The sequence below is a fragment of the Antennarius striatus genome, chromosome 3 (assembly GCF_040054535.1).
Source record: "Antennarius striatus isolate MH-2024 chromosome 3, ASM4005453v1, whole genome shotgun sequence".
Lineage (NCBI taxonomy): Eukaryota > Metazoa > Chordata > Actinopteri > Lophiiformes > Antennariidae > Antennarius > Antennarius striatus.
The window spans coordinates 1,500,540-1,528,474 of NC_090778.1; the positions used below are offsets into that span (position 1 = coordinate 1,500,540).

Sequence of the window (27,935 nt, forward strand, 5' to 3'; positions counted from 1 at the left end):
AGTAACAGGTGTGGAGAGAAGGCTCCGCCCACAAGTTCGGCCTCTCTTTCTGCCACGCCCCAGCACAGCAGAGCACCGACACCCAACAGATGTTGGGACAGATTCCTGATTCGCTAATGGAGGTCGAGGTATAGCTGAACATCAGATATTGGGAGCATGAGTGGATGGGGAAGAGACGGAGGAGAGGCTATCTGGAGAAGACATAGTTGGCAAAGGCAGAGTAGAGTTAGAGAAATAAAAGTTTAGAAAAAGTGATATAAAGGGAAAAATGCCTCCTTATTGATCGGCTTCAGCTTGTTGACAGCTAACAGCAGCTAACAGCAGCTAACAGCAGCTAACAGCAGCTAACAGCAGCTAACAGCAGCTAACAGCAGCAAACAGCAGACAGCAGCAACAAGAAAAAGCTTGGAGAGAGTGCATGGGGGATCATTAAAATGTCAGAGTCTCTGATCAAATGTAAACATCTAGTAATGAGGGTAAAGCCATTGAGTGAACGCTCCACCAATCGCGTTAGTCCACGTTCTGATGGACAATCAGGTTCTTCTTGTGGTGAACATGAAGCAGACAGCAGTCAATCAGACAATAGTGATGATTAGGTTTATTCTGTGTTCAGAACATGACTTCTGCCCTCCGTTGTTCACCCTGGGTTTTCTGTTACCACGAACGTGACGCTACAGTTTGGCCGTGTGTGAAACCAGACGTGACAGAAGGTGGATTTTGTTTTGGTGGTGAAGTAACCATCAGGTGGTTCCAGTGGTTAACCATCTCTACATGTAAGAGTTCGAATAATTTGAGTTATTTTTAGTGATCAAACTTTTATTTGTAGGGATTTGTTTGCATGTGACAATGTTTTGGATGTTCTACAGGACAGAATGGGCCGATGTTGACATGTTGGACCTTCAGCCCTCGAGGTGGTTTCATCTAGAAGAGCCTCTCTGATCAGGAACACATTTCTGACAGGTTGTTCTTTCCACGTTCTACCAAGCTGTTAGTGATGACCTTTATCACATGAGCCTGTGTGACTTCCATCATACCATACATACATTCATTATTTACATGTCCATCCTCTGAGGGATGACGTTTGGACTCTCCACTGATCGTCACGTGTTTCTGAATAGAGATTATTTACTCAGGGGAGCATGAATCACCCTTCAGACAGATGCTAATCCGTACAGGTGCTAATCCGTACAGATGCTAATCCGTACAGATGCTAAAGGGATTGCTGCTAATTCTGCAGAACATTCTAGTGTGTTCTGATCGTAGGCACAAACTATATCTATACAATTCTTTCAGTAGTAATAGATGAGAGACAATAGCACATTAACCCCCCCCATGAAGACCCAGATGGTTCAGGTGTCCCGTTTCCACACGGCTGACCTCCAGCAGCAGAGAAGAAGAAGCGCCGTACAAACAAACACAATCCATGTGTAAAAAGTGAACTGAGTGTGAGAGCGTGCATCTTCATCCTTCTGTTCTTCTCCGGCCCCCGTCGCAGCAGAGGGTGTGTGAGTGGCAGCGGTCCTTCAGGTGGGAGAGTCCGGACCCCCCAGTTCTGATTGAACATCAACGTCCCGTCGGTTCAGCTCAGCAGCCTGGAACCACACAGCGAAACATTAATGTTAATGTGTGTGTGTGTGTGTGTGTGTGTGTGTGTGTGTGTGTGTGTGTGTGTGTGTGTGTGTGTGTGTGTGTGTGTGAAGAGAAAACCAAGAGGAGGGAGCCTAAAAGCAGAGTGAGAGTGAGCAGGTGTTCAAGTGGTTAATGGCTGCAGGCGTGAATGGGCAACACTGCCCCCCCCCGATTGAAGCAATGAACTTCTTTGTGTGTTGGGTCAACAATGAAGGTGGAGCAGCCCTCAATCACCCCCCCCCCCACCAGGGAGCTAAACATTTAATGAGTCTATTAGAAACTTCCTCTCCCCACCTCCAGGAGAAGTGTAGCCACTGACGGCGACTGGAGCCCCTGGGGGTCTGGGACCATCTGCTGGGTTCACCTTCTCATTCTCATCTTCAGAATGAGAAGGAGGCCCGGTTTACTGAAGCTGAGCAGGTACCCGGACAACAGTGGTACTAAAGAAAACCCTTCTGCACGTTAACGTGTGTGAATCCTGCAGACAGCTCTGGCGTTAGCGGCGGCTGCATCCAACCAAAGCACGACTCACGTCTGTCCAGGGGGGGTCATGATGTTCGGACTGAAGCGGTCTGCAGGCGATGCTTTAAAAACCCTTTACATGATTGTAATAACAGACAGTAATCCGAGGGGTGGGTCTATCACCTGGTTCAGGTGGGTGTGGGCGGTCTGACTCTGGCTCATAGATCAGGTCCTTCATGGTTTGGTATCTAGACCTGAGGTTTGTGTTTCATTGTCAGTAAAGACAAAAATAACATGGAGACCAACAGGAAACCTACACAGTCCATCTGATGGGGGGGTTAGCATCCTGTTACAGGTGCTAACTGCTCATGAACACCTCCCTCAGTTTGTGTGTGTGACACACACCATCAGAGTCAGTGCATCTGTGAAACACATTGTGTTTGTTGAACTACCTCCACATCAGGTGTGTAACATCTAAAACGAATTACAATGAGTTTGTTCTCCTCTGCATTGACAGTTATTATATAGTTATTATTAGTGTCTTTACTGTGTTTCTCCAACTGTAGATTTAGTTTATCTGTGTGGGATTAATAAAGTTATATATAATGTCTTTATTAATTCAAGAACAGAAGTGTTGGGGTCGTACCTGAAGGTTTGAACCCCGTCAGCTGCACCACCTGAACGGAAACAACAAAACAGCACTTATTACAGTCATTACACAGCACTCAAATACAGCACACCTGTTCACTATAACACACTATAACACACCTGTTCACTATAACACACCTGTTCACTATAACACACTATAACACACCTGTTCACTATAACACACCTGTTCACTATAACACACTATAACACACCTGTTCACTATAACACACTATAACACACCTGTTCACTATAACACACCTGTTCGCTATAACATACTTGTTCACTATAACACACCTGTTCACTATAACACACCTGTTCACTATAACACACCTGTTCGCTATAACATACTTGTTCACTATAACACACCTGTTCACTATAACACACCTGTTCACTATAACACACCTGTACACATGTAACGTACCTGGTTTGAAGCAGGTTTTAAAGAGAAGCTCACAAAACTCTCCTTCCTGAAGCTCTCTGCAGAACAAGAAAACAGATTTAGGTGTTCATCACACACCCACAGTACCTGCTGTAGGAACAGTCAGTCAGTCAGTCTGTCTGTCTGTCTGTCTGTCTGTGTGTCTGTCTGTCTGTGTGTCTGTCTGTGTGTCTGTCTGTCTGTCTGTCTGTCTGTCTGTCTGTCTGTCTGTGTGTCTGTCTGTCTGTCTGTCTGTCTGTCTGTCTGTCTGTCTGTGTGTCTGTCTGTCTGTCTGTCTGTCTGTCTGTCTGTCTGTCTGTCTGTCTGTCTGTCTGTCTGTCTGTCTGTCTGTCTGTGTGTTTCATTGTTTTTATTACAGATGTTTCTGTCATGAGTCATGAATGTAATCTGTTTAATTTCCCCAGGTCTGTACAGTATATCCTTTAAGTATACCCTCAGAGTATACCCTTAGTGTAGATAGATAGATGGATAGAGATATTTTATTAATTCCAGAGGAAATTGCACAAATATATGTATATACTAATATAAACATGTATACCCTCATAGTATACCCTCATAGTATACCTTTATAGTATACACTCATGGTATACCCTCATAATATACCCTCATAGTATATCCTCATAGTATGCCTTTATACACTCATGGTATACCCTCATAATATACCCTCATAGTATACCTTTATAGTATATCCTCATAGTATACCCTGAGCATGTACCCTTAGAATACACCCTTAGTGCATACCCTTAGCATATACTCTTATAGTATACCCTTAACATATACCCTAAGAGTATACCCCCATGGCCTCATCAGTAATTCGAGGGGGTGTTTGTACGCCCCAGGTTGGGCTGCGTACCATTTTTGATAACCAGTGATGTGGAGGAGGAGCTGGGGGCTCCAGAAGTCTCGCTGGTCTCAGGGCTGGAGGGGGTCGGAGGACTGCGGCCCCAGGAGGTAATCGGAGCCCTCTGGGAGGGCAGGAAGCTCGTCGGCGGGGAGCAGTTCTGATAATATACCAGTCAGAGAATACTGGTAAATGTTCATTTATTAAAATCAGAAACAGATCAAAGTGTCCACATGAAAGCAGAGCAGCGTCTGTAAAACATTCAGCGCCGGGGGATATTCTGCGTATTGTATTGATGGATCTGATCGTGTGCTTTTACTCACTCACCGTGAAAGATAAGGCCTTTCGCTTTTCTTTGATCCTCTTTATGGCATTCCTCACCTAAATGAGAAGCGCTGTTTACACCCACTGTTTTGTCTGAAAGGCTGGCAGCCTCACATACCACACAAAGATACATTCTGAACGTCTGCCACAGGCGGATCCAGCGACAATGAAGTGAATGCCTTACCTCACTGTTGTAAACAGCATACACTAAGAAGATATAAAGGCCCTGTGGAGAGGAGACACACGCATTACCACATGCAAAAAAATTTGAGGTGAGGAAGAATCAACTCCATTCATGCAGCTTTTAATGAAATATCTTCATCAAGTCCATTTAGTTCTGCACTCTGTCAAACTCAGCTTTTCTCTACACCAACACAGAACCATGGATTGCAAAATACCTCCTCATGCTCTGCGCCTGTGTGGGTTTCTACTCCCTTCTGGCAGCAGCTTCAGTTGGATTCATCAGGGCAAGGCTGAGCCAGTCCAAGTGGGATCTCTTGTCTTTTACAGGGAAATCTGCTCCACAAATGTAATTTGTGAGACTATTTTCTGTTGGGGTGGAGGTGGGGGGGTCGCCCACGAACCGGCGGTTCCATCGCGTGTCGACGTGACCTCGGGCAAAACACTGAGCCCCAAATGGCTCCCTGTGTGTGTGTGTGTGTGTGTGTGTGTGTGTGTGCGATGTGTTTGTGAAGTGTAATGGCACTTTTCATCGTCCACAAGCCCAGAAATGGTCTCACACACACACACACACACACACACACACACACACACACACACACACACACACACACACACACACACACACACACACACACACACACACACACTTGAGTTTTCTCTCTTCTGTTAAATGTTTGCTTCTCATTTACTGTCATTCATACACAAATGTAAATATTTGAATAAACATTAATTTATTCATTAAATTAAAAACATTTATGCTTTAATAAACTATTAATTATAAAACATTTACATTAATCTATTCATTACAGTGAATTATTCCTTAAAGTGAACAGTAATGCTCCTCATGACTTATGAAGCCTCATTGCCTAATGACACCAGCAGAGCTGGAATAAAGTGTCCTTGTGGGGGTGTGTCTCTCAGTCAGAGATGAATGAATATGTGCCCCCCCCCACCTCCCCGCCCCACCTACAACCATGTGTCTGGGGCAAACCAAAGCCCTTACTGCCCCATCCACCACCCACAATTGTTAAGATGAGACAAGATGAGATAAGATGGACCTTCATAGACCTTTATAGACCTTCATAGACCTTCATAGACCTTCATAGACCTTCATAGACCTTCATAGACCTTCATAGACCTTCATAGACCTTTAAACGAATGTTTTCAGCTTTCTGATATTTCTAGATTTGTTCTCTTTAGTCTAAACCTAAAGACGCTCACATGTGGATTCTAAACATGTAACAAACCAAACAGGACAGGAATAAATGTTTCTCTGCTGACAACTGAATGTACGGGTCAGAACCTCCCGCTAACATAGTCTGTGTTTAGAACACCAGGTACTGATCAGCGGTGGGACGCCTCTGGGCCTCCTGGGGCCACACCCTGAAGAACACCCAGGGTGGGGAGCTGAGATCTGATCCACCACAGTGAAACTTCATCGCCATGCCAAACCAATCAATGGCAGAGTAGGGCGGGTCAAGGCATCACCATGACAACGAAGAGGCATGCGTCTCTGGATCAGAACTACGGTCGACTTCAACGGCTGCTCCTCTGGTTGATGCTACAATATTCTTCTGTGGAATAGCTGTTCCAGAGGTAGGATAGGCTAGGTGTTCAGGACCAGAACCCTAAACCTGTCCGGATTGGTAGAACATCTGGACCTGGCAGCAGAGTCAACCACCATTTCTGGAATACCATGCGAAGTGTCCTAAACGACAGAACAACACACAAGCAAACATCTGACGATGTTGCTATAGCAACCACCAGCATCTCACATCACTCAGCACTACGACCACCACTGGAATGCTAATGGAGGAGACGCCACTGAAGGTATGTAGTTGTCAGAGGAACTCATCATGGACGGATCTTCTCAGGCTCCAGAACTGTTCAGGCCAAAACCCTCTGTCCATTAATCCATTGATCATTGATCCACTGATCTATCGATCCACTGATCTATTGATCCACTGATCAAATGCAGTCAGCTACAAGTTCAAGTCTTTGACTTTAGTGCAGTAATCCATTGACTTAAAGGTAATGTGAAGCATTACTTTAGGTCTAAAAGAATCTGCTTAAAATATCGCATTTCATGCTGCAAATTTACATAATGACAGGAAAAAAATACCAAATATTCATTAATAAAAATGCTTCTTTTCAAATGAAATACATTTTACTTTTACAGTACTTCATTTACAGTTAATGTGTACATCCTACAGTACACAGGATAGTGTGCTGGAGCATTTCATCAAAATGGAAATATTAAATTTTGAAGTCAAAATTGAAAATTTTACTCTCTTTAAATATATTATTTAGATATGACAGAAATATTTATCTAGTAAGAAGTAGAGCGCTTGTCTCGATGAGGAAATCGATTATTAGTTATTCAACTTTTTCCTGACTGTTACTGTAATCTAATTGCATGCCTTTTCAAATGCATTTACTTTGTAATCTGATTACATTATCCCAAATACTTCCCAACATGACCTGTGAGGAGCTACGAGGGGATGCTGTGAGATAAGCCGACTGGTGGCTGTTGTCAGGAACCCGGTTGTGCTCCGGGGCAGATAGGTGCATCAACAGTGTTTACATGCATACATTTGATTAAACCGGTGTCTTCTGATTATGTTTTCACAATTATGCTTCTAATCAGAATAAATGTAATCAGTCAGATTACATGAAGGACACGCTAATCTCTCTGAGTCTCCATCTCAGTGCTCAGTTTCATGGTGAAAGCCGTCTTCTGGCTTCCTGTGTTTTATGTCAAGTGGTTGTTGATGAAGACTTCTGTCTCCTCCAGGAGGAAAACAACTTTGTGAACTTTCTCCTGAAGCTTCAACAGTCAGAGACGGAGCTGAACAAAGTGAGATCGGGCGATCTCAAAATGAGACAAAGATGTCTAACTATAGTCTAACAAAGACTGTAGCTGTTAGACAACCCTTAAAAAAAGACCCACTTGGTTTTAATGACTAAACTTTGATAATGAGAAACCCTCATTATGTAAAAACCCAGCGACACATTGACAGACGCTGCAGATTGTCGTGTGGAGTCTGAGCTTCACTTCAGAACGTCGACCGGAAACAAGTCAGGTCAAAGTCAGCTCTGTTGTTACGTGTGACATACATGAACCACCACAGCACAGAGGAGGGAGCAGTCCTCCTGGACCCACGGTCAACAGGCAGTACAACAGGCAGTACAACAGGCAGTACAACAGGCAGTACAACAGGCAGTACAACAGGCAGTACAACAGGCAGTACAACACAGGTAGTACAACAGGCAGTACAACAGGCAGTACAACAGGCAGTACAACAGGCAGTACAACAGGCAGTACCACAGGCAGTACCACAGGCAGTACAACACAGGTAGTACAACAGGCAGTACAACAGGCAGTACAACAGGCAGTACAACAGGCAGTACAACAGGCAGTACAACAGGCAGTACCACAGGCAGTACAACACAGGTAGTACAACAGGCAGTACCACAGGCAGTACAACAGGCAGTACAACAGGCAGTACAACAGGCAGTACAACAGGCAGTACAACAGGCAGTACCACAGGCAGTACCACAGGCAGTACAACACAGGTAGTGCAACACAGGTAGTACAACACAGGTAGTACAACACAGGTAATACAACACAGGTAGTACAACACGGGACAACACAGGTAGTACAACAGGCAGTACAACACAGGTAGTACAACACAGTACAACACAGGTAGTACAACACGGGACAACACAGGTAGTACAACACAGGTAGTACAACACAGGACAACACAGGTAGTACAACACAGGTAGTACAACACAGGACAACACAGGTAGTACAACACAGGTAGTACAACACAGGACAACACAGGTAGTACAACACAGGACAACACAGGTAGTACAACACGGGACAACACAGGCAGTACAACAGGCAGTACAACAGGCAGTACAACAGGCAGTACAACAGGCAGTACAACAGGCAGTACAACAGGCAGTACAACAGGCAGTACAACAGGCAGTACAACACAAAGTGTGAGACGAAACCCGAGGGATGGTGAACATCTATACAAACAAACGAATAAAGCAGACAAAGGGTTTTTATTCATGTTTCAGCAAGAAGGAGAAGGAGAAGAAGGAGGAGAAGGAGAAGGAGGGCTGGCCCAGCATCCTCCTCCCTCCGTGAGGAAGAACTCCTACTCTGGTGTTATCTGCCCAGCGCTGGACACCGGCAGTAAATCTAAATTAACTAGCAGCTCTCTGGGGGTCACCCAGGGGCCAGCTCATTCTGATTAATTAAAGACCAGAGGAAGACGGAAGGATGAGTGGAGTGAAGAGAAAAGAGAGAGGGAGAGAGAGGGAGGGAGAGAGAGGGAGAGAGAGAGAGAGAGAGAGGGAGAGAGGGATGCACAGAGCGGTGGGACGAGAGAGAAACAGGCAGTAAACAGGCTGGAAGTAGAGAACATTGTCTGAGAGGAAATAACGGCTGCGTTATCAGGGAGGAGAGCTGGAGGTAGACGTGGTTTGACCCGCTGTTCAAAGGCCTGGCTCGTCTCCCACACACACACACACACACACACACACACACACACACACACACACACACACACACACACACACACACACACACACACACACACACACACACACCCAGGATTATTGTATTTGTGTCAAAGGTTAATGATCAGAGACAAAACGCGTCACTGATGGGATGAACTCCAGATGAACAGTGTGGTAACCGTAGCTGGGTTAGCTTCATGCTACGTGTCTCTGGGGGGGTGGGGGTGGGGCGGGGGGGTTCACACGTTTGTTCACCTGAAAGGCGTTGAGGAGGATGAAGATGTAGGCGAGCACCACGGACACGTGAACCAACACGCCACACAACCACGTCACGCCCAGCACCGGCAGGAGGATGAGGACGGGCCGGGTCACCGCCCTGGAACACACACACACACACACACACACACACACACACACACACACACACACACACACACACACACACACACACACACACACACACACATGAATCATCGATGCCTACAGTGTGAATCAGTGTGTTTGGACAGGTTGCGTCTCAAACGTTTGTAACATCCTTTAAGGGACATTTCTGTGTTTCTGCTCTTAAACTCTTAAACTTTCATCCTTTTCTGTTTTCATTTATTTCCAAACTACATTGTGTTCATTTATTTTAAAAAAAATTTCATACTAAATAATTGGTTTTCCTGAAAACACAGAACTGGAAAAACGCGTGTATCAACGAAAGAAAACACATTTCAATATTTTAGATTTTTTAACATTTATAATTTACATCAAGAATCAACAGTTGTGGTTTAATCCCAACCCACAATTCTGAGTTAACATCTTGGCTCAGAATGTTTGTCTTTGTGTCCATGTTGGACTGTTTGGGACAAAAAGACACGCTGATCTGTCGTGTCTGAATCCACTGCCTCTGATCAATTTCTATTCCTTAATAAAAACATCTAAACTTTCATAAAACATTCTTTTTTAGTCTTTTTAGTCCAGTTTTAAGGATAAAACTGGTGCAACTTGTATTTGCTGTGGAGCTGTTAGAACAGAGCGCAGACCGAACCAAAGCAGCAGAATTACTTTCTAAAATATTCTATCCTTGAGTCGCGGTGAAACGTCTGCACACGGCTATAGATTTTACTCTCTAACACACTCCTGCTGCTCTGCAATCATCCTTTCAATGGTGCTTGTGAGGCCCGGAACAATTTCACGGGGCAAGGCAGGAACGCTCGCCTTTGTTCAAACCACCATTGTTGTCACACTCCTGCACCTGGGTAAAAGATTGTGTTTTCAGACGACACATGTTCTGCAAGGACGAATCAGCACTTCCCTCTCCTCCTGTTATGTTTCAAAGTCACTTTGACTGAAAAATGCATAGAATATTCTTGAGCTGGCAAACACTTCCACTCTCAATCTGTTTGTCAGGTGTGTGTGTGTGTGTGTGGGGGGGGGGGCATCATCCATCTCCATCAGCCTGAGGCAGACATCAGGAAGATGGATGGAAGACAACCCAACGCTGTGTTGGGATGAAGGACTTTTTACTTTATTATGAAAAATAGAATTTAAATATCACCTTTAAATTCTACAGACGTGACCTGCATCACTAACACGCCAACAGAAACACGTCACCGACGAACACCACATGTATGTTCCATCCCTCATGAGTCGTCTCAGAAGATTCAGGTGAAGTTTTCATCAGATGGTCATGTGACTCCTTAAAGCACGGGGGTCAAACTCATTTCCCCCGGGGGCCACATCAGCATCACATCTGCCCTCAAAGGTCCAGATGTAACTAATAAATGTAACTAAATGTAACTCAGTGTAATGTAACTAAATGTAACTACTCCTTAATGTAACTAATAATGTAACTAAATGTAACTGAGTGTAATGTAACTAAATGTAACTACTCCTTAATGTAACTAATAAATGTAACTAAATGTAACTCAGTGTAATGTAACTAAATGTAACTACTCCTTAATGTAACTAATAAATGTAACTAAATGTAACTCAGTGTAATGTAACTAAATGTAACTACTCCTTAATGTAACTAATAAATGTAACTAAATGTAACTCAGTGTAATGTAACTAAATGTAACTACTCCTTAATGTAACTAATAATGTAACTAAATGTAACTCAGTGTAATGTAACTAAATGTAACTACTCCTTAATGTAACTAATAAATGTAACTAAATGTAACTCAGTGTAATGTAACTAAATGTAACTATTCCTTAATGTAACTAATAAATGTAACTAAATGTAACTCAGTGTAATGTAACTAAATGTAACTACTCCTTAATGTAACTAATAAATGTAACTAAATGTAACTCAGTGTAATGTAACTATAAATGTAACTACTCCTTAATGTAACTAATAAATGTAACTAAATGTAACTCAGTGTAATGTAACTATAAATGTAACTACTCCTTAATGTAACTAATAAATGTAACTAAATGTAACTCAGTGTAATGTAACTAAATGTAACTACTCCTTAATGTAACTAATAAATGTAACTAAATGTAACTCAGTGTAATGTAACTAAATGTAACTACTCCTTAATGTAACTAATAAATGTAACTAAATGTAACTCAGTGTAATGTAACTAAATGTAACTACTCCTTAATGTAACTAATAAATGTAACTAAATATAACTCAGTGTAATGTAACTAAATGTAACTACTCCTTAATGTAACTAATAAATGTAACTAAATGTAACTCAGTGTAATGTAACTAAATGTAACTACTCCTTAATGTAACTAATAAACGTAACTAAATGTAACTCAGTGTAATGTAACTAAATGTAACTACTCCTTAATGTAACTAATAATGTAACTAAATGTAACTCAGTGTAATGTAACTAAATGTAACTACTCCTTAATGTAACTAATAAATGTAACTAAATGTAACTCAGTGTAATGTAACTATAAATGTAACTACTCCTTAATGTAACTAATAAATGTAACTAAATGTAACTCAGTGTAATGTAACTAAATGTAACTACTCCTTAATGTAACTAATAAATGTAACTAAATGTAACTCAGTGTAATGTAACTAAATGTAACTACTCCTTAATGTAACTAATAAATGTAACTAAATGTAACTCAGTGTAATGTAACTAAATGTAACTACTCCTTAATGTTAAATAACTGAATTTCTGACTGATTCTAGTTCCAAACATTACAGTTAGACAGAAAAAACATGTTTGTTTGTTTCTCTGTTCTAACATAAATCCTTTTCATTTGTCAGGTTATTAAACCCACAGAACTCCATCAATCAAGGATCAAACTATCAATCAATAAAGAAAAATAACATCAGACACAAGTTAGGACGTTAACTTTTGACACTTCCACAAATAGAGGTTTGAACTATGATGAACCTGTAAGGGAGAAGGGGGGGACACACATGATGGGGTAGACAAGAGAAAACAGGAAGTAGAAGGAGACGGACGTGAAACGAAGAGGAGCTGAGGGAGACAGGAAACCAGGTTCAGGGAAGGAGGTCGTGTGTTCCAGTCCCTTCACGTTTGTGATCACTTCATCTGATGGTGACGTTAACCTGGTTCTCATGTGTCACTGCTGGACACGCCCTGCTGGACACGCCCCTGATCAAACAGTCAGACTAAGACACGCCCATCATCACCTCAAGGGAAAACAGACTCGCCTTATAATAATACCATCACTTTAAGTATAACCTTAAGTTTAAGTTAAGTCAATTAAAGTATTTCACATTGAAATAAAGGACTAACGATTGTGTATTCAGAGAGAAGGGATGAGAACGAATGAACCTACAGTCTGAGAGTCGGTTCACTTCACTGCACAAACTTTAAATTCTTCTTTCACAACTGCTCCGAAACGTCGTGTTTCACACAGCAAGAAGGAATCTGTAGCAAAACGTAAATGAAATAATACACACACACACACACACACACACACACACACACACACACACACGGAGTCGTTCTGAGACCAGGTGTTGGGCTGATAAGCCTCATGACTCCCACAGGAGAGCCTGAACTCCCGTCTCTCACACTGTCTCTATTGACTGGCTCGACCCCAACCACAGGGAGAGAGAGTGGGCGAACGAGAGGAGAGAGAAAAGCAGGACACACACACACACACACACACACACACACACACACACACACACACACACACACACACACACACACACACACACACACACACACACACACACACACACACACACAGAGTTAAAATCCATTATATCTCACCAGGTGAGGTCAAAGGTCTGCATCTTCGAAGCCGAGCTTGGACTGAGCATCTTAGCACGTCTACGAGCGCTGGAAACGGTCACCATGACAACCCGACACAGCACAACTGCATTGACCTGCAGGCAGAGGACGACAGCATCAGCATCACCTCCAGCAGCTCGACACACCCCCTTAGTCTCACGCTAACGCTAACGCTAACGCACAGAGAACAGGACGTTTAGCAAACAGCTGGTGGACACTGTTCACATGGTCTCTGAACAAAACAAGAGTAAACAAGAGTAAACACGAATAAAACAAGAATAAAACAAGAATAAAACAAGAGTAAACACGAATAAAACACGAATAAAACAAGAATAAAACAAGAATAAAACAAGAGTAAACACGAATAAAACAAGAATAAAACAAGAATAAAACAAGAATAAAACAAGAGTAAACACGAATAAAACAAGAATAAAACAAGAGTAAACAAGAATAAAACAAGAATAAAACAAGAGTAAACAAGAATAAAACAAGAATAAAACAAGAATAAAACAAGAATAAAACAAGATTAAATCAAGAACAAAACCATGAGGGAGGCAGAAGGAGGTCCAGAAGCTCCACACACTGATCTTCTGTACTGTTTGGGATTGGGAATAACAGGTTCCTGTCCACCAGCTGTCTGCAGAGACTAACAGTATTTGTGTATAACATGTATGTATAATGTGTATAATGTGTATAATGTGTATAATGTGTATAATATGAAAACAGCTCTGGAGGACGTGGTTCTGATGATGACGCCACACGAGGTTCTTCATCCAGGAAGTTTACATGATGGTGGAAGAACACACACACACACACACACACACACACACACACACACACACACACACACACACACACACACACACACACACACACACACACACACTGGTCACATACCACTAAGACAAAGATAACGGGTCCCACAAAGGCCCAGATGGTGTGGGTCTCCATGTTGAGCCAGCAGTGCTGGTCTGCCTTGTACCGGTCCACTGATACAAGCAGTGTTACAGCAACCACCAGAACAGGTAGTCCTGCAAAACAATCCACATGGAGAATCAAACAGCAGCGTGTTTGAAGGCGTATTTACGAAGCGGCGACAGCAGCTGTTTAGTCTGGGGGTATTTAGTCTGAGCAGCGTTCACCATCTGCACGGCGACAGCGCCGACAGCCAGTGTTTGTCATCCTTTCTCACACATTCTCAGCCGTTCATGCGACATAACACGCAGACCGACTGGTGAACATGTAGAGCAGCAGCTGCGAGATATTGAATGATAAAACATAAAAAGGAAGTGGGGAAGGCTTCACTACAACATGTTTATGTCATGTCAACATAAATAAACGGTTTTCCTCCTATGAATCCCCTTTTATTCTCCTTATAGTCGGATTTTGTCTCTTTAAATTATAACTTTATTCCTATAATGTAGTTATTTCTTGTTAAATTCTGATATTCAATATTTTGATATGTTTTCCCTTCCTTTGGCTCTAATCCTACCTGGTGTGTCGCGTTGAGCTGAACATCATCATTTAAGTAATAGATCAAACCATCGTCTGGTTCCACTGGACAGGGTGTGAGAAACTGAACTATTAACTGAATCTAGTAGATCAATAGTTCAGCATCCCTCAACCCCTGATGGGAGACGTTACCCCAGCCGATGATGTAGTAGAGCTTCATCCTGCGGTCCTCGCTGATGTTGACGGACACAACTTTGCTCCAGAGCAGCAGACCCTCCACCAGCATCCAGGAGAAGGAGGCCATGAAGAAGAGGTGGAGCAGGGCGGTCACGATGAAGCACGCCACCTGCAGGAGGAAACAGGAAGGTACAGGTGCTCCGTTTAGATCTGTTCACCACTCACGTGAAAGACCTGCGCTCAAAACCTATGGGCACAATCACCTGGAGTTCAAAGGTCAAGTTCATTTAGGACATGTGTCCTTTAAACCTGGATTTTGTGGACACAGTGCATTCACCAGTGTCACCTCCTATTGGTGCCATAGTCACAAGTGTCTGCTCAGGGGACTGTTTGGTTCTACCCTGACCCACACGTTTGTGCCTCCGGCTTCCTGAAAATGATGCTTTTTGTTTTGTGATTATATCTCATCAAGTTTCAGAGATGTGTTCCTAAAAAGGTAAAAAAGTGAAAATTTGACCTTGACCTAGTTTTTCAAGGTCAAGGTCATCCCCTTTCCTCCCTGAATATCACGCCTTTTGTTTCGTCTTTCTATCTCATCCTGTTCCTGAGATATGTGCAAAAAATGTACAAAAGTTGAAATTTGACCTTGAACTAGTTTTCTCAAGGTCAAGGTCATCATCTCATTTTCATCCCCTCTGCTGCCTGAGCGATGTGCTTTTTGTTTCATCTTTCTGTCTGCAACGGTTGTGAAGACATTTGAAATAGAACATCAGCTAAAATGATGACAAAATAAGGCTGACGTGAACAAACATAACAACTAATTCCATGTTTGTTTCACGTTTCAATGATTGAAACTTTAAATCTTGGTACGTACAGAAAAAGTGTGACTGGATGTATAAGAATTAAACATTCATGATATTTTGTGCTTGTGACTCCATGTCTTTTTAATGCATTCATATCAGATATTTTTACTCTGAAACAGAACAAATACACCTGAATGCAGCTCAGGACCTTTGTGTCAGCTGGACTCACCACAGCCGTGGGTGTGGGGGTGGGATGGGAGGGGGGTGACCTCTACAAATGCTCATTTTTGTAGAGAATAAAAAACCATTAAATAACTTTGTGATTGGTCCATCTAGTGTCGTCTTACCTCATTGGCCGACACCCAATCGCTGCACATCAGCAGCAGCTCAGCAACGGCCAGGGCGACAATCAGGTTCTTATGGACGGTGGTGCGGTCAGACTTGGGGACACTATAGACACACACACACACACACACACACACACACACACACACACACACACACACACACACACACACACACACACACACACACACACACACACACACACACACACACACACACACACACACACACACACACACACACACACACTAATGTGAAGGTGATAACACACAGAGGACTCAGCAGCTCTCAGATGTTTCCCTCTGGAGCTATTGACATAACGGCGAGTACAACTTCCTGCTTTTTCATTTATTTATCTGAATCAGTCGGAGTTTTATGAAATGCTTTTCACCCTGTGTGCTTTACAGAGTGCACTCGGTAACATTCGTGACTCACCCCACTGCGATGAAGAGGATGAAGGTGAAGAGGAGGCCACACAGAGACACTCCACAGCCGATGAACGTCAAAACCTGCAGAGCTCTTTCGTTCTCCTGGCTCCTCTGACACACACATACACACACAGTAGGAGCTGTAAATAGCCACACACACACACACACACACACACACACACACACATGAAATACACCAACATCTACCTGGTCTTCATACACCTGCAGCAACAAGGCGAAGTTGGTGGTGTGGTTGCAGTAACACGTTGTGTATCCAGACTGTTTGGACACGACTTCACAGCCTCTGGTGTTCCACCAGCCACCAGCCTCTGGACTAACAACACACACACACACACACACACACACACACACACACACACACACACACACACACACACACACACACACACACACACACACACACACACACACACACACACACACACACACACACACACACACACACACACACACACAGGAATGCCAGGAATGAGAATGTTCTTCGGTCTAAAAGCATTTCTGCATTAATCACATTTCTTCACCACGTTGGGTAACGGTGGCGTTTCGGTGGAATCTCAGACCTCCACATTGTCAGTACTTGATTTTTACCTACATCAGGTCAAAATCCCAGAAGGCGCACACTGGATCGTACACGGTGCCAGATGGGTTCTGGGACAAACATAGAATACATCAGGTATTGGGTGAACATGTGATTGCTCAGAGTCCAGAGGGGGGCGCTGTGGAGAGGTCTACTCACCTGGACTCGGTGCCTGAGCTGGAAGTGAACGGCGGCGCTGACCGGCTGGTCGTCTCCCAGCACGGTGGTGGAAATGACAGAGGAGCCCAAGACTGTGCCCAAATACCTGGTGGAGTCAATTCACAGTATATTACTACATGACTCGCTGACACGGACGGTGTTCAGGTCATACAAGTCCGTTTCTGACGTGTCCCAGTCATCAACACGACATAATCTGTGTGCAAAGTAAAACCAGGGGGGTTGTTTTAGTCTAATCCAGCCCTCCTGAATTAATCATCGCTGTGTCTCCGATGAGACGTGGACTGAACGGTGAGTGGTGATTGGCTGGTGGACTCTCTCCCAGCTCATGTGACCAGGTATGACTGAAGCGGTCATCCTGCTGATTGGTCCTGAGGCACCAGTAGTACCTGCTGGGCATGAAAACCACCTTGGAATTGGTTGACAATTGGTTATTCCAGTTATTTTTTGCCAAAATTATTACGGACAGTGCGCCCTTGTGCTTTTGCTTGAGACTTCACCTCATCGCAGATTTTTGGTAGGCAGTCACATGATACTGTACACGCATTCTATTGGCTGACAGCATCCTTAAGTGCGCTACGTTCCGTGAGTCTCTGACTTCAGTGAGACAGTCTATCAGAGTGTTTTAAAGGTAATACAGATAGAAGGTGGTTTTAATATCTATATAATAGTATGGGGAGGGTTCAGAAACGTTAGGATTACCCTAAATGATCAGAAATAGCTCGCGTGTGGTTCCTGGAACGCCTTTACCACGAGGAACGAGGGTTCACTGTCTAAGAAAAAAAGGTAACTCACCCTTTAGAAACGATTTGTTTTTGATAGAAGGGAAACACTCAAGAGATTGATCAAATACCACTTACTAAACTTTAATCACAAAATATCGATTGCGTTCTCTAAAGCTGATAAAAGTATTCCATGAAAAGAAATGATTTGCTGAGCAAAGAATGCTAGAGGCTAATTAAAATAATACCTATTTGGATTTAGCGACAGTGCATCCCATGTCCTACTGTTGATAGAACTGAATGCGTGACTTGAGCGTCATGTTGTTAGTTACAGTTTGTTAATCTGCAGTGATAACAGGTGGAACAGTTGGATGACAGTCTTGTAGCTTGGCCTGATTCCAGACAACAAGTACATTTATAGTCTAATGTGTTTTGAGTAACTAGTGTTCTGACATTAAAACCACGCTCCAGCCTGAAGATACTTTCTTTGGGTAGCCTTGAGCTCGCAAGTCTTTTGCAGACTGTACCACAATATCTGATGGACTAAACATGCTACTTTGACAGGTGTGATTATAAAATAAAAGCACCCATTTTCAGCCTCACTTGTGCTTGAAGGTTACCTCTGGCTGCCATCGGTGACGGTAGGAACCATGGTGATGTTTTCCTCCGGATTGAAAAGAGGCCGCAAAGAGCCGTACCACGTGTTGACCAATGTGAGCCTCTGGAAGCCTGCACATTCAGCCGGCAGCGACGAGAATTCATCAGACAGACAAATAAAACATTGCTTGGAGAAATGCGGTTCATTTAGGATTGCGTATTGTTCAGCATGAATAGAATGTTGCAAACCCAACAATGTGCCTCCATCTGCACTTCACTGAGAGACCTTGAGAGTGTAAGTAGGTGAGTACATGTTACACAAGTCTGCCGTTAGTGCATTCCAAGGCGGAGCTGAATTAAATGCATCTCCCCATCTTGTGACAGACTCATCTGAATATCGTTGTAAACGGTTATCGCAGCATCTCATCTGCCTACCGTTGTCCTGGAGATCCTGCATCTTCTGGTACGGGACTAAGATACAGTCTGGATCAGTCGCCTTCTCCGTCTGAGGCCCGCAGAACCTCGAGCCCCTGAAGCCCGTCTCCAGGTGCTGATGATGCAGCTCCAGCTCTGATAGATAGATAGATAGATAGATAGATAGATAGATAGATAGATAGATAGATAGATAGATAGATAGATAGATAGATAGATAGATAGATAGATAGATAGATAGATAGATAGATAGAGATACAGAGACAGAGCAGTGCTCCAATCAAAAGCAATGGTTTGAATTTCAATCGAGATTGATTAACTTCTGCTGAAACACTGTTACCATAGCAACTTTAGCATATTTCTGCTTCATTATTTGGCGGCGGTAAGAGCTTCACAGAAGTCTCTTGAACAAATGTTCACAATGGAGGTGGCACAGAATGTGCATGTCAGATTTTATCATTACCTTTGACAAGGCGGCAACGTGTTCGCCGTGTGTGTGTGTGTGTGTGTGTGTGTGTGTGTGTGTGTGTGTGTGTGTGTGTGTGTGTGTGTGTGTGTGTGTGTGTGTGTGTGTGTGTGTGTGTGTGTGTGCGTGAGTGTGTGTGTGTGCGATGCTCACTGATGTTCGGGCTGTGAATGGTCATGTGATCCGTCTCTGCCATCAGGCGGGGACTCAGGCTGGTCACCATGCGGTCGATGCTCCTGACCACGTCCATGGGGCCGTTGACCACCTACAGCACAGCAGCGACACCCATCACACCTAAAGAGGCGCGTTTCAAACCGTCCAACAATACGTCTACAGTTGAGATGGAGGGGGCTTTCTGATGGACAGAATAGCCTTTGATGGAGGCAACAATTCATGATTTAGTGATTGTGTTGAAATCGGTCGTCTGCGAGCGGAGCCTTAGAGACGGAGCTGGGGGAGAGGTGGATGAGCACTGCCACAGTTTTTGTGCCGCTCTTCCATTGAGCGTCGCTGAGGTGGCCTTGTAGCGCTGAGAGGCCTGGGGGGGAAGGGAGGCGAGCGCCGAGAGAAACACCACCCTCGTCATGTTGAAGTTGAAATGTGTGGAATTGTGTCGAAGCTCAAGTGACAGAAAAACTGTAGAGAATACAACCGAGATCTGTCTGTCTGACTGTCTGTCTGTCTGACTGTCTGTCTGTCTGTCTGTCTGTCTGTCTGTCTGTCTGTCTGTCTGTCTGTCTGTCTGTCTGTCTGTCTGTCTGTCTGTCTGTCTGTCTGTCTGTCTGTCTGTCTGTCTGTCTGTCTGTCTGTCTGTCTGTCTGTCTGTCAGTCAGTCTGTCTGACTGTCTGTCTGTCTGTCTGTCTGTCTGTCTGTCTGTCTGTCTGTCTGTCTGTCTGTCTGTCTGCCTGTCTGCCTGTCTGCCTGTCTGTCCACCGTGTCCATGTGGAGTGAAGGTTTAAAGACTTGTGGCACAGACCTCCCACCATATCAAGTCCATTGAAAGACTCGTCCTGGAACATCTCCGACCCCTGGACCAATCACACCTGGACCCTCAGCAATTTGCCTACCAGCCCCTCATTGTAGTGGAGATGCCATCATCTACCAGCTAAACAGTGTCTACGGTCACCTGAACAAGGTGGGCAGCACCATGAGGATCATGCTTTCAGCACCATCTGACCAACTATTTGTGTAGAGACGCTGACGGCTATGCAGACCGACCGTCCTCTAGAGTTCTGGATTGTGGACTAGCTGACCTCCAGACGACAGTATGTGCACCTGTAATGCTGTGTCTGATAGGGAGGTCAGCGACAGCGGGGCCCCACAATGGACTGTTCTCTCTCCGTTTCTGTTCACCCTTTACACCACGGACTTCAACTACTGCACAGATACCTGTCATCCCCAGAAGGGTTCTGATGACTCAGCAGTGGTTGGATGAATCAGCAAAACAACTGGTGGTGGACTTGAGGAGGACAAATGGACAAGTAACCCCAGTCTACAGTCAGGGGGCCAATGTGGATATTGTTGAGGACTACAAGTACTTATGGATCCACATTGACAATCAACTAGACTGGGGGAGGCACACTGATGCCCTCTACAAAAAGGGCCAAAGCCGCCCCTTTGTCCTGAAGGAACTGAAACTCTATTCTGAGGATGTTCTATCAGTCTCTGCTGGCCAGTGCTTTCCTCTATGCTGTGGTGTGCTGGAATAGTGGTCTGAGGGTGGGGCACGCCAACAGACTGACTGGGGCAGTGGTCTGAGGGTGGGGCACGCCAACAGACTGACTGGGGCAGTGGTCTGAGGGTGGGGCACGCCAACAGACTGACTGGGGCAGTGGTCTGAGGGTGGAGCACGCCAACAGACTGACTGGGGCAGTGGTCTGAGGGTGGGGCACGCCAACAGACTGACTGGGGCTGTGGTCTGAGGGTGGGGCACGCCAACAGACTGACTGGGGCAGTGGTCTGAGGGTGGGGCACGCCAACAGACTGACTGGGGCAGTGGTCTGAGGGTGTCAGATGCCACCAGACTGATCCTCAGGATTGCAGACATTATTGGGGCAAAGATGGACTTACTGGAGAGGAGGACATTGTCCAAACTAAGAACCACCTTGGACAATGAGTTCCACCCACTGTACGGGACACTGATGGGACGAAGGACTTTGTTCAGTAGTAGATATTGGGGTTTGTCCTGTGGCAGTGGTTCAGTCCACTAGGTCTTGGGCTGGGGACCAGAAGTCGCCGGTTCAAGACTCGTGTCGGGCAAAACATTTTGGTGGGTGAACTGACGGTGGGAGGTGTGTGTGTGTGTGTGTGTGTGTGTGTGCGCGTGTGTGTGTTACAGGCCTGTGCACACTATATGTGTGCTACTAATAACCGGTGTGCTAGAGTGAACTAATAATTCCTCTACCAGGATTATTAGTTAATTAAAATAAAATGTAATTAAACTACTGATAACTACTGAACTCCATAGGAAACCTTTCCTGCCTGTGGCCATCAAGCTGTATAATGTCTCACTTTGACATATAGTAATGAGGAATGAAGCAGCAGTCAATGTGTACATCTGTATTTATATATTATTCTATCTATTCTCTTATTTATAATATTGATTCTAAATGATTTATTCTTACTCCTACTTTGTTTTTATGTTTTGCAATTTAGGAACTGGGGAAAAAAAGCCTTTCCCCCTCGGGCATAAATAAAGACTTGTGATTGGTTCATCACTCGTGCTAACAGTGGTAGCTTATCGGTGCTAGCCGACCTCTTTGATGGCTTGCCACTTGTGGGCGTTGTCCTCCCTGATGATGCTGTCTGCCACTGTGATGAAGGACTGACTGAGGTCCTGGACGCCGCCCTGGCGTTGGCCGGTGGCGTTGGGGGGCGGCTCCACGGGTGCGTCGGCGGCCAGAGACAGCAGCTGGATGAGGGACAGCATGTCCGTCGGCTGCAGGCCGTCCCCCTGGGTGTCCTCCAGGGCCTGGGCAGAGGCGTCCAGCAGGGCGGAGGCCTGGGCCAGGCTGCCCAGCGCTGACTGCTGCTGCCCCAACACTGTCTGGGGGTGGAGACAGACACGTCTGACGGAGCTTAATCCTAACCACAACATAACCCTAACCTGAACCCCTAATATTAACCCCGACCCCAACCCTAAATCCAACCCTAACCCATAAACCTGACCCCAATTCCAACCCTAATCCTAAAACAAACATCAAATTCTAACCCTAACCCCAGCCCGAACTCTAACCCTCTTGGACCTCTGGGGGGGTATCAGGTGAACACTACCTGGGTCCTGTTGGACCTCGGGGGGGGTGTGTGACAGAACACTACCTGGGTCCTGTTGAATCTCTGGGGGGGTGACAGGTGAACCCTACCTGGGTCCTGTGGACCTCTGGGGGGGTGACAGAACACTACCTGGGTCCTGTTGGACCTCTGGGGGGGTGACAGGTGAACCCTACCTGGGTGCTGTTGGACAGCTCCATCAGGCGGCTCATGAAGACGGTGGGCCGGGCGTTCTGGACGTCCCTCATCTGCCTCATCTTCAGGAATCGCTCTGAGCCAAAGACAACAGACCGTCGGTGAGGATGACGTAACGGCTGCTGCTCCGGTCTGGTTCCTCTTGCACCCCAGGAGGAACCAGACCTCTGACCTGGGTCCACAGGCTTCCCTCCCTCCCCAACGCTATCGTCACATCAGCAAATAATTCACTAGCATGAACGCTGACAGGAAGCTCTACATGCTTTTACACATCACACACACGTTTACCTCAGAGCCGTCCTCTCACCTATTTATATTCATTTACACTGAATTAACGTCATGTTGTCACGTTTCATGTGTTGTTACACACCCACAGCTGACTGGTGTGGAGAATAATGAACACACGTCATGATGGGTTACAGGTTACAATAAACATGTCATGTTTATCTAAATAAATACTAAATAAAAAAAAGATATTGTATTTGTCACAGTTCCTTTATTTTTATTTTCATTAAAAATGATTAAAGGGACGTATAAACATGTTGTATAAACATTAGCTTAGCCTTCACACATCCTTAGAGACCAAACTCAGGGTAAACGAGGCCCGTCATGCACTCAGTGACCCACGAAGGCCGGTTCAGCTTCACGCTGGGAAGAAACTTTCATTCTGCATTTGAAACGTTAAAACTGTGTCTATTAAATTAAAACATACATTTTATGTTTGTGACATAACTCTGGCCAATCCTCTGGAGGCACGAAAAGAAACAGAACACTCAGAAATAAAAGCCTGAGCAGCTGAATGAGTCAAATCTAAAGCGTCTTTTATAAATAGTTAGAAAATTATTTCTGCCTTTACTTGGTGAAATATTTCCTGGGGGAGGTTGATGCCAGCACTTCTATTGGCAGCTCTGGTAATAAGACATTCTTGACATGCTTCTAACGAAAATTTAATATTCATACTGAATTGACAAATTCATATTTTACAGTTGTTGTGTAACAGGTGTGTGTGTGTGTGTGTGTGTGTGTGTGTGTGTGTGTGTGTGTGTGTGTGTGTGTGTGTGTGTGTGACAGCGTGATGTGTGTGTTCTGTCCACAGGGTCAGTGACCCCCCACCACCTGCTCACCTCTGCTGCTGACGCAGATAAAGGGCAGCGGATCAGAACAGTCTAGTAGTCCGACCTGGGGGGGCTGGTCTGGCCCGTCCTGCAGCGTCCTGCAGGCCTGCAGCGCCCCCTGCTGGCTTTCTGATGCACACACAGTCAGAGGAAGACAACGTGTGTCAATGGCTTCACACACACACACACACACACACACACACACACACACACACACACACACACACACACACACACACACACACACACACACACACACACACACACACACACAGACACACAGACACACAGACACACACACACACACACACACACAGACACACAGACACACAGACACACAGACACACACACACACACACACACACACACACACACACACACACACACACACACACACACACACACACACACACACACACACACACACACCATCCTAACTGCTGGTGAAGGCAGCTGGAGGAGTGTCTGCTCACCACCAGAGAGCTGCCCCCCCCCCCCAGCTGAAGCTGTGGGAATCCCCTCCATCCATCCTCCCCCTCCCTGTCTCACCCCCCCCCCCACTCTGTTTGTGGGGGTGTCTCTGGAGCTTCATGCTGTCTGGTTCTGAGGGGAGGACTGTTGGTGAACGACTGGATCGTTCACAAGTCAGACTAAATTAGTAGAAGTCGGTTTGTTTGTTCACTGGACACAGAACTAGTTAACAGTGGTTAACCAGGAACTAACCAGTTGGTTAGAGTTAATGAGTTTAATATAAACTGGTTATTAGGGAGGTTCCACTGACACCGAAGTAAAGTTAACTTCAGGTAACAGAAACGTTTGATCTGTTGGTAAAAACATCACAAGTTACAGGAAATGACATCAGACTGTGTGAACACCTACCTACTCACCTACCTACCTACATACCTACCTACTCACCTACCTACCTACATACCTACCTACCTACTGACCTACCTACCTACCAACCAACCTACCTACTTATCTACCTACCTACCTACCTTAATACCCTCCTACTTACCTACTTACCTACCTACCTTCCTACACTCCTACCCTCCTACATGGCTACCTACCTAACCCTCCTACCTACTTACCTGCCTACCTACCTACCTACCTACCTACCTACCTACCTACCTACCTACCTACCTACCTACGTACTTTCCTGCCTTAATACCCTCCTACATACCTACTCACCTACCTACCTACCCTCCTACCTACCTACCTACCAACCTACCTACTTACCTACCTACTTACCCTCCTATCTACCTACCAACCAACCTACCTACCTACTTACCTACCTCAATACCCTCCTACCTACCTACTCACCTACCTACCTACTCATCTACCTACCTACCTACCTACCTACCTACCTACCTACCTACCTACTTACCCTCCTACCGACCTGCGTACCTACCTACGTACTTACCTACCTTAATCACTAGGACGTGAACCAACAAGGGTGGAAGCTGAACTGTCAAACGCTGCCCTCTGTCTGCCAAAAGTATTACAGTCTGAAAGCTGCCCTGCAGGACGTCCTGTCTTTACATACATTAAATTAAATTAGAATCCAGTCACAGTCTAAATGTATAGAACGCTATGCTGAACAGTACTGTGAGATTTAGCACATCCACAGAAATCAAAAGTTGACTTAATCTGAGCTTTTTAATTGAATCGTCTTTAAAACTCTTGTCTCTGTTAAAACAACAACACTCCCCTACACAGACCGTCTGTCAGAGTCTCCTCCTCTCACCATCATCACCCTGGAAACCTGTATCCTGACACCCCAACCCATCCAAAGTGCCCCGTCTGTGTGGTAGCAGGTCTGAGTACATTCAGAGGACCTGGTGGACCATTTGAAAACGTTGGTGTTGCTCAATGAGATGCTTGAGGCAGACCTCAGACTGTTGATGTCATTGATTATCTAAATGTTACCTGATGTTGGAAACTTGTCAGCAATGACCAGACTGTGTGAAATGAAATCTGAAGGAGGCAATTATTATGCTGACTCAGCATCAGACAGTCCCCCCAAGAAGGTAAAGTGTTCTCACCTGGGCAAAGTAGAAAGACCTGCACGACTTTGACAGCGGGGTGGATGCTCAGGTAGCGAGGGTTCCAACTGAAAATCACATCCTGGGCTATGGGTGAACACGTGTTAACAGACGCGACGTGCCTCTTTTCCAGAGGTGTACTCCAGATGTTCAAGTCAGTGATATTTCCAAAAAAGGGTTCGGTGAAGTTTCCTCCAAAGGAATCTTGGTCCTGGCCTAGAATGAAGATCCCATCCTTGAAGATGTCCCTGGAGGTGCCGGCGCTGGAGCCCGTGTCCCTGAGGTCCCCATCCACATAAATTGCCCAGTGACCACTGCTCTGACGCCACGTGACGCAGATGTGATGCCACGCCCCATCGTTGGGGAAGGACGCTTTATACGGCATGTGCTTCCCATGGATGATAAGGGCCAGGAGGACACGCCCCTGTACATCCACCTGACCTCTCAGCTGGAACTCATTGGTGAAAACAGGGGCAGCATAGGAAAATATGGTCGACACCTCGGACCAGTCTTGGTTCCACTGAACACGAACACACACACTGATGGACGGCATGGTGGGAAAGGACAGGCTGACACGAGCAAAGCCCTCGTCGAAGTCCTTTGGGAAGATCAGGGCTTGAAACTGTGAATCTGAACGAAAGGCAGAAGAAGTCATGAGAAGTTTCCCGTCTTATTTGAGCTGTTTTGCCTCTGATTTCACTCACATTGCTTGGAGAGGGAACCCAGCTCAGAGGATGTTTTTTGGGGGCTCCTCACCCAGATAGGTGAGTGATGTCCAGCCTGCTGAAGCAGCTCCAGCACTCCTTGCCTCTCCTCCGACCGGTTCAGGCTGGCCAGAGAGCTGAACTGAGCCCTACAGACGCTGTCCGCCCTGGAGAAAACCAAGGACTTGTTGACCAGCTGGAAGGCCAAGTGTGGGGTCAGATGGACCAGTCTGGATGTTCCTGGAGAAACAGATGCACAGTAACTTCTAGACAGTTAACAGATCAGCGTAGTGGATTTCTTGACCACTAAGGCCCCGTCCACAAGATAACGGATATTTTAAAAACGCAATTTTTTTATCGCGTTTACGCCTTCCGTCCACACGACAACGCAGATATCCGGAACGAAAGCGCAACTTTTTAAAAACGCTGGGTCTGCGTTGTCGTGTGGACGGCGTATCCGCGACTTTTTAAAAACGCTGACGTCTTGCCTTCGACGAAAACTGCGGTGACGTCATATTTATGGGCCCGTGTGTTGTGACAACAAAACACGGAGGATTCCTATTAGACAAAATTTGACTCAATACTGCCACCACATGGTTTGGCATGCTTATAGCAGTCTTCGAAAACCCACTGCTGCGTTTACGTGTGGACGGAGATTTTTTTGAAAACGCTGTAGTGTGGACGCGAATCGTTTTCGATGCGTTTTTAAAAAGTTCCGTTTTTACAAAAATCCGTTATCGTGTGGACGGGGCCTAAATGACCACAATAAGTGATCCACAGTCTCACCATGGGGGTCCTCCAGGCTGTCTGGACCAGCGTGTGTTGGTTCACTCTCACAAATGACCTGCAGGACAAAGGTGATGTTATGAGCCCAACAGAGTGTTAATGCGTCAAACTTTTATGTGATTGGATGCCTCATGGGCATCGTGTTCATCCATTGGGTGGCTTTTTTAGACACACAAATGAAAGCTTAAGAAAAAGCAGACAGAAAACCTTGACATTATAAGAGGTGGTGTAGGACGAGGAGGACATTACCATGAAGGAGAGGAGCACCAATCCAGTGTGCAGGGCTCCCATCATCTCTGAGCCAACGGATCCCAGCTGGAATAAACACTGACCTCACGTATCTGACGTG

General features: G+C 45.2%; 1 protein-coding gene across 1 annotated transcript; it reads right to left on the reverse strand.

Moving 5' to 3' along the window:
* adgrd2 (adhesion G protein-coupled receptor D2) lies at window positions 1-27,880 on the reverse strand. The gene is made up of 27 exons (XM_068311402.1): window positions 27,836-27,880; window positions 27,586-27,644; window positions 26,801-27,054; window positions 26,097-26,726; window positions 25,066-25,072; window positions 24,064-24,179; window positions 22,921-23,015; window positions 22,748-22,763; window positions 22,230-22,516; window positions 19,627-19,738; window positions 19,011-19,145; window positions 18,599-18,707; window positions 17,239-17,344; window positions 17,095-17,150; window positions 16,689-16,815; window positions 16,489-16,592; window positions 16,056-16,158; window positions 14,921-15,074; window positions 14,174-14,307; window positions 13,256-13,371; window positions 9,312-9,432; window positions 4,528-4,569; window positions 4,347-4,400; window positions 4,032-4,179; window positions 3,161-3,216; window positions 2,738-2,768; window positions 1-1,592 (listed from the first exon to the last, which is right to left on the reverse strand). The coding sequence occupies exons 1-27, from the start codon at window positions 27,878-27,880 to the stop codon at window positions 1,585-1,587; spliced, it is 3,225 nt and encodes a 1,074-aa protein (XP_068167503.1). The 3' UTR covers window positions 1-1,584.
* Window positions 27,881-27,935: the final 55 nt, after the last annotated feature.

Excerpts from the sequence above, each read along its gene's own strand:
- adgrd2 (XM_068311402.1), bottom strand. The coding sequence starts at position 27,880 with ATGATGGGAGCCCTGCACACTGGATTGGTGCTCCTCTCCTTCATG. Across the intron at positions 27,645-27,835 it reads TGGTGCTCCTCTCCTTCATG|GTCATTTGTGAGAGTGAACC; the intron begins GTAATGTCCTCC and ends TTTGTCCTGCAG. Across the intron at positions 26,727-26,800 it reads GGGTTCCCTCTCCAAGCAAT|ATTCACAGTTTCAAGCCCTG; the intron begins GTGAGTGAAATC and ends CCTTTCGTTCAG.